Source organism: Hippopotamus amphibius, chromosome 5 (assembly GCF_030028045.1).
Source record: "Hippopotamus amphibius kiboko isolate mHipAmp2 chromosome 5, mHipAmp2.hap2, whole genome shotgun sequence".
In the NCBI taxonomy this organism is placed as follows: Eukaryota; Metazoa; Chordata; class Mammalia; order Artiodactyla; family Hippopotamidae; genus Hippopotamus; species Hippopotamus amphibius.
The window spans coordinates 105,412,237-105,427,439 of record NC_080190.1 but is presented as its reverse complement, the minus strand read 5'-3'; the positions used below and the strand labels follow the sequence as shown (position 1 = coordinate 105,427,439).

The 15,203-nt window shown below is 36.5% G+C and overlaps 1 protein-coding gene across 1 annotated transcript; it reads right to left on the bottom strand.

Moving 5' to 3' along the window:
• Positions 1-3,040: 3,040 nt before the first annotated feature.
• FABP12 (fatty acid binding protein 12) lies at positions 3,041-14,676 on the bottom strand. Its single transcript, XM_057736497.1, has 4 exons — positions 14,604-14,676; positions 12,871-13,043; positions 4,781-4,882; positions 3,041-3,115 (listed from the first exon to the last, which is right to left on the bottom strand). The coding sequence occupies exons 1-4, from the start codon at positions 14,674-14,676 to the stop codon at positions 3,041-3,043; spliced, it is 423 nt and encodes a 140-aa protein (XP_057592480.1).
• Between the last annotated feature and the right edge of the window lie 527 nt (positions 14,677-15,203).

Sequence of the window (15,203 nt, the reverse complement as noted above, 5' to 3'; positions counted from 1 at the left end):
GAGCTTTAGGCAAAATATGTAAGCTCCCTGAATTTTAGTTTATACCTTTGTTAATGCTTCACAGAAGATAAAGAAGATGAGGTTTGCACAGAAAGTGCTAAGCACCATGTCTGGAACTTAATAACTACTCAAAAAACAGTTTGCTATTATTAGTTACTTTATTTTCCATCTTAGATTATTGTCAAATAAATTATCCAAATAGAATATAATTTTTCCAAAAGTATTTGCCAGATAGGAAATATTCAACATTTGTCAATTCCACTATTTAAATAAAACCTAAACATCCTCCTTCTCTGTAGTCTGTGGTTTTCTGATTTCTATTCTGGTAATATTTTGTACCAAATCTGAATCAAAAAATATGATTTTTTTAAAACCCATTTTTTTAAAAAAACTTTAATTTTTTTTTTTAAGTTTTGATTTTTAAAAAAGTTGCCCAGCTTAGGAAGTATGAGTCAGGTTATGCCTCTCTAGGAATAACTCCAAATTCTCTAAGTATCCTGAGTATTGATCATTAACTTGAACTGAATTGGTGCAAACCACACGGAGGCTGCAGGACAGAAGGCTGCTCTCCCTAGGGCAAATGTGAAGGAGGACACAGTGTCCACCTGTTCTCCCGCCAAGACTGCTGTCCTCATCCTTGCTGCTTCTGCCACCCCCATTGCTAATATTCTTTCCCTCTGAGCAAGATAGTTATTCACCAAGAAAATGGTACTAGATCTTCCTTTCCAGATGGAAACATTTGTTTCATAATCCGTTACAGACCTTCCTCGATTTACAATGGGGTTACATGCTGATAAACTCATTATAAGTCAAAAATATCATCTCAAAATGCATTGAATACATACACCCTACTAAACATCATAGCTTAGCCTAGCCTACCCTAAATGTGCTCAGAACACTTACATTAACGTACAGTGGGGCAAAATCATCTAACACAAAGTCCATTTTATAATAAAGTGCAGACTGTCTCATAATTTATTGAATATGGTGCTGAAGGTGGAAAACAGAATGGTTGTGTGGGTACAGAGAGTTGTAAATATATTTGTTGTTTCCTCTCCTGATCCCATGGCTGACAGAGCTGAGGCTTTCTGCCCTGACCAGCATCACGAGAGAGTATCAAACTGCATATCACTACCCTGGGGAAAAGATCAAAATTCAAAATTTGAAGTACAGTTTCTACTGAGTGTGTATCTCTTTTGCACCATTGTAAAGGTGAAAAATCATATGTGGAACCATCATAAGTTGGGGACCGTCTGTATTTATAAATCCCCTGAGATTAGCGTGCTGATGTGATACTTTCCAACAGATCCCTTTTCTTCTGAGTCAGTCAAGGACAGTGAACACAACTTAACTCTCCTTCTGTCACCTCAGTGCCTGGAACTTGCTGAATGTGCATTAAATCCTGAATTACAGCATCACTTTAGAACAGTGGTAGTCTTGATGGATTTGATTTTAGATGGATTGCCCAACTGCACCTGAGGGATAGTCCACGTCCATCAGCCAGAGTGGGTGACCTTCTATTTGAATGATTTTCAATCAGGCAAAGGGGTGAGAAGAAGGTAGGCTGTTCACCTCCCCCGAAAACTTTTCTTTGCTGCAGTTTGTGTGTGTGTGTGCGTGCGTGCGTGTGTGTGTTGGAGTACCCTAAAGTCTCTAGGCTTCCTAAGACTGTTAACAAATAAAGTCATATTACCATCAATATTCAAATGCCTAGGAGTCATCAGGGTGTCCTGTGTTCTGCTGGTACCTGATACCTATCCCTTCACCACAAGGCTTCCTGCACTGGCTGCGACTGCCTGCGAGACTAACCGTACCAGTGCAGACAAGAAATCCTCGTACCAAAGACAGGAGCAGTGTTTGCGAAAGTCCCATAGCCACTGACCCTTGAGGTGTTAGAGTGCTGCTGGGTTCCTCTCCAATGGGGAGAAGGATCTTTCCCGTCTCTGTGCAGCAAACTGTTACCTGGGTCCTTTCACAGAGCTACCCACATCCTCAGCTTACACCGGGCCCCAAGGAAACTGCTCCTTCAGCCTCTGCCTGGACTCCTTCCTCTGTCCAGTCCAAGAAGCTCAGAAGATATTTTTCTATGCCTTCCATTGTCTTCTGCATCTTTCAGCACACCCAAAACAAGCAAGCAGTTCTTTCACTTCTCTGCAGCTCCAAGATCCTCTACAGACCAATGCAGGCAAATTGGCAGTGACAGGCCACAAGTTCAATGAGTCAGAATCCATGTCCTCACCTGGACTAAGCTGTGGCATCCTGCCACACATTTTAAGATGAAGGGAAGCTTGTGTATTCCTTAGTTTGATGTAGTGTTATATTTGATTCATAACTATATACTGTGAACATGTTTCTACCTACATTCCCTTTGTTTTGACTGTGAGATAAATAATTAGGAAACGTGTTCTGATTTTTGTTCTTCCTGAAACGTTGGGGTGATATTGACATGTATACTTTGCTAATTTGGGCCTGTTTCCCAATCTACAGGGTAAAGGATCAATCCCAAGAATTTCTAAAATCTCTCTCTGGCCTAAATTGCATGAGGTTTTGGTGCTAATAAAACAGAATATTTTCCTTTTTGTTGGTTTTCAGTGATGGAGGTAGTGACTATGGGGTTCTCTGTAAAAATATTTTTGTATTATATTAAACTATCAGTTATTGCTCTGGTTCCAAACCTGTTTATTACCCTTCCACATACAGCTTAGATATAACCTGTCATTTACTCTATGTCTCAACTAGTTTATTTAAAAAATTAGTATTATTTTCCCAATATAGCACAGACCATGTTGAATTTAAGAGATTAACACAATATGTCCAATCAGAAAAAAATCAACATGAAGTGTCTGCCTGAATATATTATAGCAGCCCTGATTTACAAAGAATGTATCATCCTGGTTTCTCATAGCTGCCAATGCCAAGGTACTACATGAAACAGGTGTATTCAACAGGGCAACCAAAATTTTTGATGTTTGTGCCAAGGTTCTCTCATATTATTTTTATTTAAACACCTTCGGCAGTTTGGATCACAGTTTGAGAGTGCCTAAGAGTTTGAGTCTGAGTTTGTTTGTACTCTCTCGTATGTTCGAGTACAGATAACATTGTTCATGGCACTTTCCTAGAAAGCAAACAAAGGATAAGACATTTCAGTACTATTGGCGAAACTGGCATTTAGAAAAATGCAAACTATTATCCATCCATACTTTCCTTAAAATCTGGAAAAAAGATCTTTATAGACAACCACAAATTATAACCATTGGCTGGGTGACTTTGCCATATATACATATATGAGATTTGGCACTAATAACAGAATATTTTACTTGTGATAAAGTAACATTCTACTTAGAGTAAGAGTGTATGTATGTGTATATATATATATGGTAAATCACATACTGTGTATGATATATATGACATATGGTATATAAATGTGTGTATATATATATATTTGTATATATATATATACAAAAAAGACATATTTATAGGAACTTGAAATCTTTATTAAAACATTTTTAAATGCCTATGTTGAGGCATTTTTGTAGAGTTTTACATACTCTATATTTTTCAAATAATAATTTACATCAATACAGTATTCATGGTTTTTAGAGCACTGATAAGTACATGATGCTATTTAATTCTCTCAAAAAAAAAAAAAGAAAAAGAAAAGATTTTCTGCATTTCAAAGGCAAGGAAACTAAATCTTGGAGAGGATTAATAACTTTTCCAAAGTCACATAAATACTGAAGGCAGAGATGTAAATCCATGTCTTTGGATTCTGAATCTAATGTTTTTTCTAATGAATATAAAACCTATCTGTTTAGTGATTAATGTTATCAATAAAATAAATTATCCTTAGTCTTCCACTTCTTACTTTATAAGGAAATGTACTCTTCATTGTTGAAAGAAAAATATTCCTACACTAAGAAATGAGGATAGTTTTTTTTTTTAAACTCCACGCAATTCTTGCATATTCCCTTATTTTATACTATGTCCAAAATTACCATTTTATTCATTTTTGTGGAGGTGGGGTTTGGGAAGAGGAGAATCATGGACATATTTCCCTCCACTCCGTACAAATGAGAAAGATGAGCTGGGAAGCCATCCTGAGATGAGCAGGATAGACTCAAAACAGTATAGACTTTGGAATTAAGCCAACCCGGATTATAATCCCAGCACCACCACATTCTCCCAGGAAATATTCTCAGGTAAGTCAGTGTCTGACTTTCAATTTTCTCACCTATTAAATGGCCTAAATAATCTTACTTCACAGGACTATTGTGAAAATTGGATAAATAATACATGAAATCATGGGGACATGGTAGCCACATAAATGTTAGTTTTTACTTATGTCAACTGATCCAGACATCAAACAGACACTACTTAAGCTTTGCTTCCCTAGTTTAAATTTCCTTTCCAAGCTTTTGTTTGGTGCTGATCTGGAAAACTGAGAGATTCATCTGGTGTGGAGCAAAGGATCAGCAATAAATCTCAGTCCCTGCTGAAATCTTTCTTGCACAAATACATGCTTATTTTGGCTTCCATGCCAATCAAAAAATTAGGCAAGACAATTTTTAAAATTCTGTCTAGTTTTTCAGTTTCTCAATCCTTGCACATTTTATAAACTTTATGATGATACATTTATTTACCAATATTCCACCTCCCCCATTCTTATAAAGCAAGAGGGAAAGAAAAATTACATTGAATTTCATTGCTTTTGAATAAGCTGAGTGATTTTTTATACAGGTGTTAGAGTAGGTGAAAAAAAAATGAGAAACAGCTTACTCACCACAACCATTTTCCCATCCACCAGCTTCCTCCTTATGGTGGTCTCTTTGCCATCCCAGCCCTGAACCTGAATCAAGGAGTCATCATCTAAAGTTACCATACTCTGAAAAACAGATAGGACCAAATGCAGCTCAGACTGTCATATTTGAGCTCTAAAATTTCATCAGGTGCTAAATTCTTTTCAGCTGTTGTGATATTCTCAGGTAGCTTTAGAATGATGTTTACAACTCCATTTATTTTATGACTTTTTGTCAACAGTAAATTTGTTGGCTGATTCTGGGGGAAAAAAATTTTATGAGAGTGTAAACTAAATATTATCTTGAGGAGTAAGTAAAATTTTTAAAAAATATTTTATTGTATAGGCCAAGTATTATCTTTTTGCATAAGGAATCACAAATAAATTTCAATTTTAAAAATACATGTGAAGATGGCAAAGGAGTAAGACATGGAGATCACCTTCCTCCCCCAATAATACATCGACATGTGGAACAACTCCTACAGAACACCTACTGAATGCTGACAGGGGACCTCAGACTTCCAAAAAACGTCTTGGTGCTCCAGCTGGGGGTCAGTCCTGAACCTCCAAGTTGGGAGACCCAAGTCCAGAATGTTGGACCACCAGCATCATGGAATATTAACTGGTGAGAGCATCATGGAATATTAATTAGCAAGAGCTCTCCCAGAGGTCTCCATTTCAACACTAAGACCCAGCTCCACCCAATGGCCAGCAAGCTCCGGTGCTGGATGCCTCATGCCAAACAACTAGTGAGACAGAAACACAATACCACCCATTAGCAGACAGGCTGCCTAAAGTCATACTAAGCTCACAGACACCCCAAAACACACCACCAGATGCAGCTGTGCCAATCAGAGGGACAAGATCCAGCTCCACCCACCAGAACACAGGCACCAGTCCCTCCCACCAGGAAGTCTACACAAGTCACTGGAACAATGTACCCACTGGGGTCAGACAACAGAAATAAGAGGAACTACAATCCTGCAGCCTGCAGGAAGGAGACCACAAACATTAAGTTAGACAAAATAAGAAGACAGAGAAATATGTTGCAGATGAAGGAGCAAGGTAAAACCCCACAAGACCAAACAAATGAAGAGGAAATAGGCAACCTACCTGATAAAGAATTCAGAGTAACGATAGTAAAGATGATCCAAAATCTCAGAAATAGAATGGAGAAAATACAAGAAACATTTAACAAGGACCTAGAAGAACTAAAGAGGAAGCAAACAGTAATGAACAACGCAATAAATGAAATTAAAAATACTCTAGAAGGAATCAATAGCAGAATAACTGAGGCACAAGAATGGGTAAGTGAGCTGGAAGATAGAATGGTGGAAATAACCACCATGGAGAAGAATAAAGGAGAATAAAAAAAAAAAATTGAGGACAGTCTCAGAGACTTCTGGGACAACATTAAACACACTAACATTTGACTTACAGGGGTCCCAGAAAAAAAGAGAAAAAGAAAGGGTCTGAGAAAATACTTGAAGAGATTATAGTTGTAAAGTTCCTTAAAATGGGAAAGGAAAGAGTCTAGCAAGTCCAGGAAATACAGAGAGTCCAATACAGAATAAACCCAAGGAGAAAATGCTGAAACACATATTAATCAAACTATCAAAAATTAAATACAAAGAAAAATTATTAAAAGCAGCAAAGGAAAAGCAACATATAACATACAAGGGAATCCCCATAAGGTTATAGTCTGATTTCTCAACAGAACTCTGCAGGCCAGAAGAGAGTGGCAGGATATATTTAAAATGATGAAAAAGAAAAAGCTACAACAAAGATTACTCTACAAAGAAGGATCTCATTCAGATTTGATAGAGAAATCAAAAGCTTTACAGACAAGCACAAGCTAAGAGAATTCAGCACCACTAAACCAGCCCTACAACAAATGTTAAAAGAACATCTTTAAGTGGGAAACACAAGATAGGAAAAGGACCTACAAAACAAACCCAAAACAATTATGAAAATGGTAAAAGGAACTTACATATCAATAATTACCTTAAATGTGAATGGATTAAATGCTTCAACCAAAAGGCAAAGACTGGTTGAATGGATACAAAACAAGACCTGTATAGATGCTGTCTACAAGAGACCCACTTCAGACCTAGGGACACAAACAGACCAAAAGTGAGGGAATGGAAAAAGATATTGCATGAAAATGGAAAAAAAAGAAAGCTGGAGAAGCAATACTCATATCAGATGTAATAGACTTTAAAATAAAGAATGTTACAAGAGACAAAGAAGGACACTACATAATTATCAAGGTCTCATTCCAAGAAGAAGATATAACAATTATAAATATATATGCACTCAACATAGGGCAACTTTAATACAAAAGGTAAATGCTAACAGTTATAAAGGGGAAATCAACAGCAACACAATAATAGTGGGGGACTTTAACACCTCACTTACACCAATGGACAGATTGCCCAGACAGAAAATTAATAAGGAAACACAAGTTTTAAATTGACACAATAGACCAGACAGATTTAATTGATATTTATGGGACATTCCACTTGAAAACAGCAGATTACACTTCTCAAGTGCACACAGAACATTCTCCAGGATAGATCACATCTCGGGTCAGAAATCAAGCTTCAGAAAATTTAAAAAAATTGAAGTTATAGCAAGCATCTTTTCCAGCCACAGTGCTGAGATTAGAAATCAAGTACAGGAAAGAAAAAAAACTGTAAAAAACACAAAGAAATGGAGGCTAAACAATATGTTACTAAATAACCAAGAGATCAGTGAAGAAATCAAAGAGGAAATCAACAAATATCTTAAGTCAAATGACAATGAAAATACAATCACCCAAAACCTATGGGATGCAGCAAAAGCAGTTCTAAGAGGGAAGTTTATACCAATACAATCATACCTCAAGAAACAAGAAAAATTTCAAATAAACTATCTAACCTTACACCTAAAGAAACTAGAGAAAGAAGAACAAACAAAATCCAAACTTAGTAGAAGGAAAGAAATCATAAAGATCAGAGCAGAAATAAATGAAATAGAAGCAAAGAAAACAATAGCAAAGATCAATAAAATTAAAAGCTGATTCTTTGAGAAGATAAACAAAATTGATGAAACTCTAGCCAGATTCATTGAGAAAAAGAGGGAGAGGACTCAAATCAATAAAATTAGAAATGAAAAAGGAGAAATTACAACAAACACTGCGGAAATACAAAGCGTCATAAGAGACTACTACAAGCAACTATATGCCAATAAAATGGACAACCTCGAAGAAATCGACAAATTCTTGGAAAAGTACAACCTTCTAAGACTGAACCAGGAAGAAACGGAAAATATGAACAGACCAATCACAAGTAATTAAATTGAAACTGTGATTAAAAGTCTTCCAACAAAAGTCCAGGACCAGATGGCTTCACAGGTGAATTCTATCAAACATTTAGAGAAAAGTTAACACCCGTTCTTTTCAAACCCTTCCCAAAAATTGCAGAGGAAGGAACACTTGCAAACTCATCATCACCCTGATACCAAAACCAGATGTCACAAAAAAAGAAAATTTCAGACCAATGTCACTGATGAATATAGAGGCAAAAATCCTTAACAAAATACTAGCAAACAGAATCCAACAACACATTAAAAAAATCATACTCATACACCATGATCAAGTGGGATTTACCCCAGGAATGCAGGGATTCTTCAATATATGCAAATCAATCAATGTGATACATCATATTAACATATTAAAGAATGAAAACCATATAATCTCTTAATAGACACAGAGAAAGCTTTTGGCAAAATCGAATACCAAGTTATGATAAAACCTCTCCAGAAAGTGGGCATAGAGGGAAACTACCTCACCATAATAAAGGCCAATAAAGACAAACCCACAACAAATATTCTCAATGGTGAAAAATTGAAAGCACTTCCTCTAAGATCAGGAACAAGACAAGGATGTCCACTCTCACCACTACTATTCAACATAGTAGTTGGGAAGTCCTACCCACAGCAATCAGAGAAGAAAAAGAAATTAAAGGAATACAAATTGGAAAAGAAGAAGTAAAACTGTCACTGTTTGCAGGTGATATGGCACTATACATAGAAAATCCTAAAGATGCCACCAGAAAACTACTAGAGGTAATCAATGAATTTGGTAAAGGTGCAGGATACAAAATTAACACACAGAAATCTCTTGCATATCTATACGCTAACAATGAAAGATCAGAAAGAGAAATTAAGGAAACACTCCCATTTACCATTGCAACAAAAAGGATAAAATACCTAGGAATAAACCTACCTAAGGAGGAAAAGGACCTGTACTCAGAAAACTATAAGACACTGATGAAAGAAATCACAGATGACACCAACAGATGGAGATATATACCATGTTCTTGGATTGGAAAAATCAACATTGCGAAAATGACTATACTACCCAAAGCAATCTACAGATTCAATGCAATCCCTATCAAATTATCATTGGCATTTTTCACAGAAATAGAACAAAAAGTCTTAAAATTTATATGGAGACACAAAAGACCCCAAATAACCAAAGCAATCTTGAGAGAGAAAAACAAATCTGAAGGAATCAGATTCCCTGACTTCAGACTATAGTACAAAGCTACACTGGGCTTCCCTGGTGGTGCAGTAGTTAAGAATCCACCTGCCAATACAAGGGCCATGTGTTCCATCCCTGGGCCAGGGAGGTCCCACATGCTGCGGAGCAACTAAGCCTGTGTGCCACAGCTACTGAGACTGCGCTCTAGGACCTGTGAGCCACAACTATTGACCCCACGTGCCACAACTACTGAAGCCAGCATGCCTAGAGTTGGTGCTTTGCAACAAGAGAAGCCACCGCAATGAGAAATCCTCACACCACAATGAAGAGTAGCCCCCCACTCACTACAACTAGAAAAAGCCCTTGTGCATCAACAAAGACCCAATGGAGCCAAAAATAAATAAATAAATAATAAAATAAATCTTTAAAAAGAAAAGCTACAGTAATCAAGATAATATTGTACTCACACAAAAACAGAAATATAGATCAATGGAACAGGATAGAAAGCCAAGAGATTAACCCACATACCTGTGGTCAACTAACCTATGACAAAGAAGGCGAGGACATACAATGCAAAGAAGACAATCTCTTCAATAAGTGGTGCTGGGAAAACTGGACAACTACATGCAAAAGAATGAAATTAGAACACTCCTTAATACCATACACAAAAATACACTCAAAATGGATTAAAGACTTAAATATAAGACCAGACACTATAAAACCCCTAGAAGAAAACATAGGAAGAACACACTTTGTCATAAATTACAGCAAGATCTTTTCTGACCCACCTTCTAGAGTAATGGAAATAAAAACAAAAATCAACAAATGGGACCTAATGAAACATAAAAGGTTTTGCACAGCAAAGGAAACCATAAAAAAGACAAAAAGACAACCCTCAGAATGGGAGAAAATATTTTCAAATGAGTCAATGGACAAAGGATTAATCTCCAAAATATATAAACAGCTCATGCAGCTCAATCAAAAAAACAACCCAATCAAAAAATGAGTGGAAGACCTAAATAGACATTTCTCCAAAGAAGACATACAGATGGCCAAGAGACACATGAAAAGATGCTCAACATCATTAATTATTAGAGAAATAAATATCAAAACTACAATGAGGTATCATCTCACACCCATCAGAATAGACATCATCAAAAAATCTAAAACAATAAATGCTGGAGAGGGTGTGGAGAAAAGAGAACCCTCTTGCACTGTTGGTGGGAATGTAAACTGGTATAGCCACTATGGAGAACAGTATGGAGATTCCTCAAAAAACTAAATTAGAATTACCGTATCACTCAGCAATCCCACTCCTGGGAGTATACCCAGAGAAAACCATAATCGAAAAAGACACATGCACTCCAGTATTCATTGCAGCACTGTTTACAATAGGCAGGTCATGGAAGCAACCTAAATGTCCATCGACAGACAAATGGATAAAGAAGATGTGGTACATACATACAATGGAATATTACTCAGCTATTAAAAGGAACAAAACTGTGTCATTTGTAGAGATGTGGATGGACCTTATACAGAGTGAAGTAAGTCATACAGAGAAAAACAAATATTGTATATTAATGCATATATGTGGAGCCTAGAAAAATGGTACAGATGAACCAGTTTGCAAGGCAAAAATAGAGACACAGATGTAAAGAACAAAAATATGGACACCAAGGGGGGAAAGCAGTGGTGGGGGGATGAATTGGGAGATTGGGATTGACATATATACACTAATACACGTAAAAGAGATAACTAATGACAAACTACTGTGTAGCACAGGGAACTCTACTTTACCTCACTCTACAGTAGAAACTAACAGAACATTGTAAAACAACTATACCCCAATTAAAAAAAAATAGGTAAGTAACAAGGATCTACTGGAAAAAATTAAAAATAAAAAAATTAAACCCTGAAAAAAAAATACATGTGAAGCTAATTCATATCCCCACTGTAAGATCGCATTTCTTCTTTTTACCCCAACAATATAAAAACAATGATTGTAATAATCACGGCAACAAGAGTAGCTACCACTTATGTAGCACTATTTTTTGTGTGAGGCACTCTTCAAGAGTATTAATATATTAATTCATGGAATCCTATCAACAACTTTATGACCTAAGTACTATAATTATCGCCTTTTGTAAATGGAAGGATTGAGTCAGCAAGAGTCTGTCACTTGCTGAAAGTCACACAGTTGATTGTTGGCAGAGGGGGGATTCACACTCACGCGGTCCTGAGGCAGAGTCTGCATCTTGCTGCAGCAAGTTTAGAGATCTCTCTGATTAAACTCTACTGCAATATCATTGCATATAATCATGGGGATACATACCTCTCAGTGTTTATACATCCACTGAGTTGGGCCTTCTACCAAAATCACTTACAGTCTGTCCCTATGACAGATAGCAATGGTCACCAAGTGTTCTTTCTGCGTGCCTACATTTTTCAGCCTTTTTCTTCTAGTAGATTTTTAAAAATTTACTATAGACGTCTTTATGAAACACTTTTGGTCAAAATTCTTCTTCCATTTGATATCAGACAGGAATTTGAAGTCATATTATTTAACAATTATCTGACAATGTGGTATTCGGTTCCTTTTATCAGGACCTCACCTTCCATACTGTTTAACAATCCTCTATTGAGTACATTCATTCCAATGATAAACATTTATTGAGCAACTGTTATGTAACAACCACTGGGTTCTGTGAAACAGAACAGATAAAACAGCCTTTCTTTGAAGAGCTTACCTTCTCGTGTGGGAGAACAGACAAAAATAAAATATAAATAAATTGTGTAATGTAAGTAAATTGTGTGTTCAAGTTGGAGCCCATAAGATGAGTGAAACTGTGTGTGTCACTTCCAAGCTGAGGCAATAGAAAGCCCAGTGTCTCTTTCCCTATCTTGTTGACTGAGATCGCAAACTTCAGGTGGTTCAACTACCAGGTAGTTGAACCTCCTTCGGCATGGGACCTATAGAAATTAAAAGGGGCAGTTACCCTATACTGCCATTTCTTTCCCCCTCCTCTTCCCAAACAGAAACTTCCTCAACTCCATCACAACAATGAATATGTTGTATGAGTTGGAACTCCAGTTGCGTAAGCCACCAAGAGCTTGTGGATCATTTGTTACTGTGATATAACCTCACCTATACCAGCTAATACAAGTTTTATTTGTTGTAATTCTATGTGTGGAAAACTGCTGCAAAATGGGATGGCAGAACTTTTGTTTCTGAGAGAACAATCTAGAGAAATGATTCTCAAAACATGTCCTGCTAAGCAGCTGCTTAAGAATGGTTAAAAACACAATTTCCAGGTGCTGGCCCAAGATATCAGAGCCTCTGGGAATGGGAAATAGAAGTAGGCATTTTTTACAAACATCTTGAGAGATTTGTATGTGTATTAAAATCTGAGATTCTCAAACCTAGGCTTAAGTCCAAAGTTTTCCTAACAAAGACTTTAGGTATGTGTGCTGTAATTGCTTACTTACTTAGGACGATTCCAAAATTAACATTTTTTATTAAATTTATCTGAAAGAGTGTTAAAGGCCTCACCTTGATTTTATGGCCATCTGGTGTGGTTTCCTCAAATTCTTCTCCCAGTTTAAAGGAGATCTCATTATTTTTAAAGATGCTTTTGGTTTTTATAGTGATCAGATCTCCCTTTGCAATGATGGTCACAGTGGGTTTTGCCAGACAGCCGAGTTTCCTGCTGGCTCTTCCTATTCCTGGAAACCAGATAAAAGACATAATGATTAAGTCCATTGTTGGCTCCAAGAACTCATGTTAGCTGTGTAAGTCTTTGCTAATTAGGAGGTTTGAGAGTTAAACAGATTTGACTCTGCATGAATTCAAACATCTAAAGCTAGTAGCACCACCACTGTATGTTAAAATAGATTATTTTTTGCAGAAAAAACAATCTTTAGTTTTGGTCTAACAATTGTCATGTTTCTCTAGTCCGGTAGCTTTTACTCCTGTTGTTTCACGGACCCCTTTGAAAATTTGCTTAAAGCTATGAACCATCTCCTTATTTTAAAAATGCACTCAGTGACACAGAAACACAATATTTTGTCATGGATTCTTCCAGCGCATTATTTCTTCCCTTACATTCTTATATGTTCAGATGTATAGCGTTTGTTTTTTCTATTATGTATTTTTACTGTGGTAAAATACATATAACATAAAATTTACCATTTTAACCATTCTGAAGTATACAATTAAGTGGCATTAAGTACATTAACAGTGTTAGGAAACTATATGTTCTCATCGCCACATAGAGAATTTTTAAAAATACAAATGTTCTAATGACTGTTATTCAACTTGCTTTCCCCCTTATCTGTATGTCTTGGAGAGCTTCCATGTCAGTACAGATAGGCATAAATTTGTTTATAGCTACATAATATTTCATAGTATGTATGTACTAATATTTATTTCTCTGTCCCTCTTTTGATGGGCATTTTGTTGTTTCCATTTTTTTGTTGTTATTACAAATAATGCTGTTGTGAACATCACTGCTCACACAGCTTTGTGCAGTACATCTAGGGGTGTGTTCTATAAAGATAGGATTACATATACTTCAATACCTAAGTTAAATTTCTAAGGGAAGATACATTGGGGAGACTCTGTAACATGGTTCATGGCATGGTTCCCAAAGATATTCACATCCTAGTCCCCGGAACCTGTGACTGTTACTTTATATGCCAAATGGAACTTTGCAGATATTGCTAATTTAAGGATCTTGAAATAGGGAGAGTATCCTGGATTATCCAAGTGGACCCTAAATATAGTCACAAATTTCCGTATAAGAAGAAACTTTCCTTGTGAGAAGAGGAAGAGGGTTATCAGACTACAGAAGAGGAGAAAATGTGGCAATAGGAGCAAAGACTGAAGTGTTGTGGGCGCATGCCAAGGAAAGCCAGCAGCCAGCAGATACTCGAACACAGGATTTATTCTGTAGATCCTCAAAAAATTTAGAGCAAGTGTTTGCAAGATGATCATTTTTTAAAATGATTGTGACTTTTTGTTTTAAAGTCAAATGATTTCATTTGTTGCAATCATTTGCCGTTTATTATACATGCACATTTTATCTATGTAAATCCATGGTAAAGTACACGAGAGGAGGGATTATGTCAACTTCAACTAGTTTTGCACAGAACTGTAACTAGGTGCTAAATCAATATTTATTGTTTCTCTGTGAAAAACTGAAGGGAGCGGTTCATACAGAGCAAGTTCGGGGCTATGAAAGCTCCCATTTTTACCCGTTACAATATGAAAGTAAAATGGCTCACCCAGTTCCTTCATATATTCTTCAAAATTTTCACAAGAAATGGATTTCCATGTTCCCTGGAACAGATCAACCATTCTGCTTAAGCTGACTTTAAAGAAAAATAGCATCATATGAATGTTTCCTGAAATACTGTTGGCACCTGTTTTCAATACAATTATGGTAGATAGTGCAGAAAAGTCAGGGAAAAAAATAAGCTATTCTAATCCTTGTCTTCTGCCCATGAAACCATCCAAAGCAGGAAAGCTCTCTCAAATATAAGTAAGTCAGGATGAAAATAGAATAGGGTACAGATTTTAGCAGGACTAGATATAATTTTTCCAACTCTAATTTAGGATCAAAACTGGGTGTTACAAATTCTCTCTCGTTCTTTCCCTAATAACTGCCACACACACTGAGCAACATGTAAGGGGGAAACTGAGGCAGCTGTGTTTATGCCATAGGACCCTTCCTTTCCAGGTCATTCTCTCTCTTTTTGACCAAGGATGATCTAGGAAAAAAGCCAGTTCATCAGCTGTTTAGAGAGCTTATCATATTCTCATTTTTGATACTTTGAATTAAAAACCAGAGAGACTGCATAGATGGCATTTGACATTTGAAGCAA

Excerpts from the sequence above, each read along its gene's own strand:
- FABP12 (XM_057736497.1), bottom strand. The coding sequence starts at position 14,676 with ATGGTTGATCTGTTCCAGGGAACATGGAAATCCATTTCTTGTGAAAAT. Across the intron at positions 13,044-14,603 it reads AGAATATATGAAGGAACTGG|GAATAGGAAGAGCCAGCAGG; the intron begins GTGAGCCATTTT and ends TCTGGTTTCCAG. Across the intron at positions 3,116-4,780 it reads TGGATGGGAAAATGGTTGTG|GAAAGTGCCATGAACAATGT; the intron begins GTGAGTAAGCTG and ends TTTGCTTTCTAG.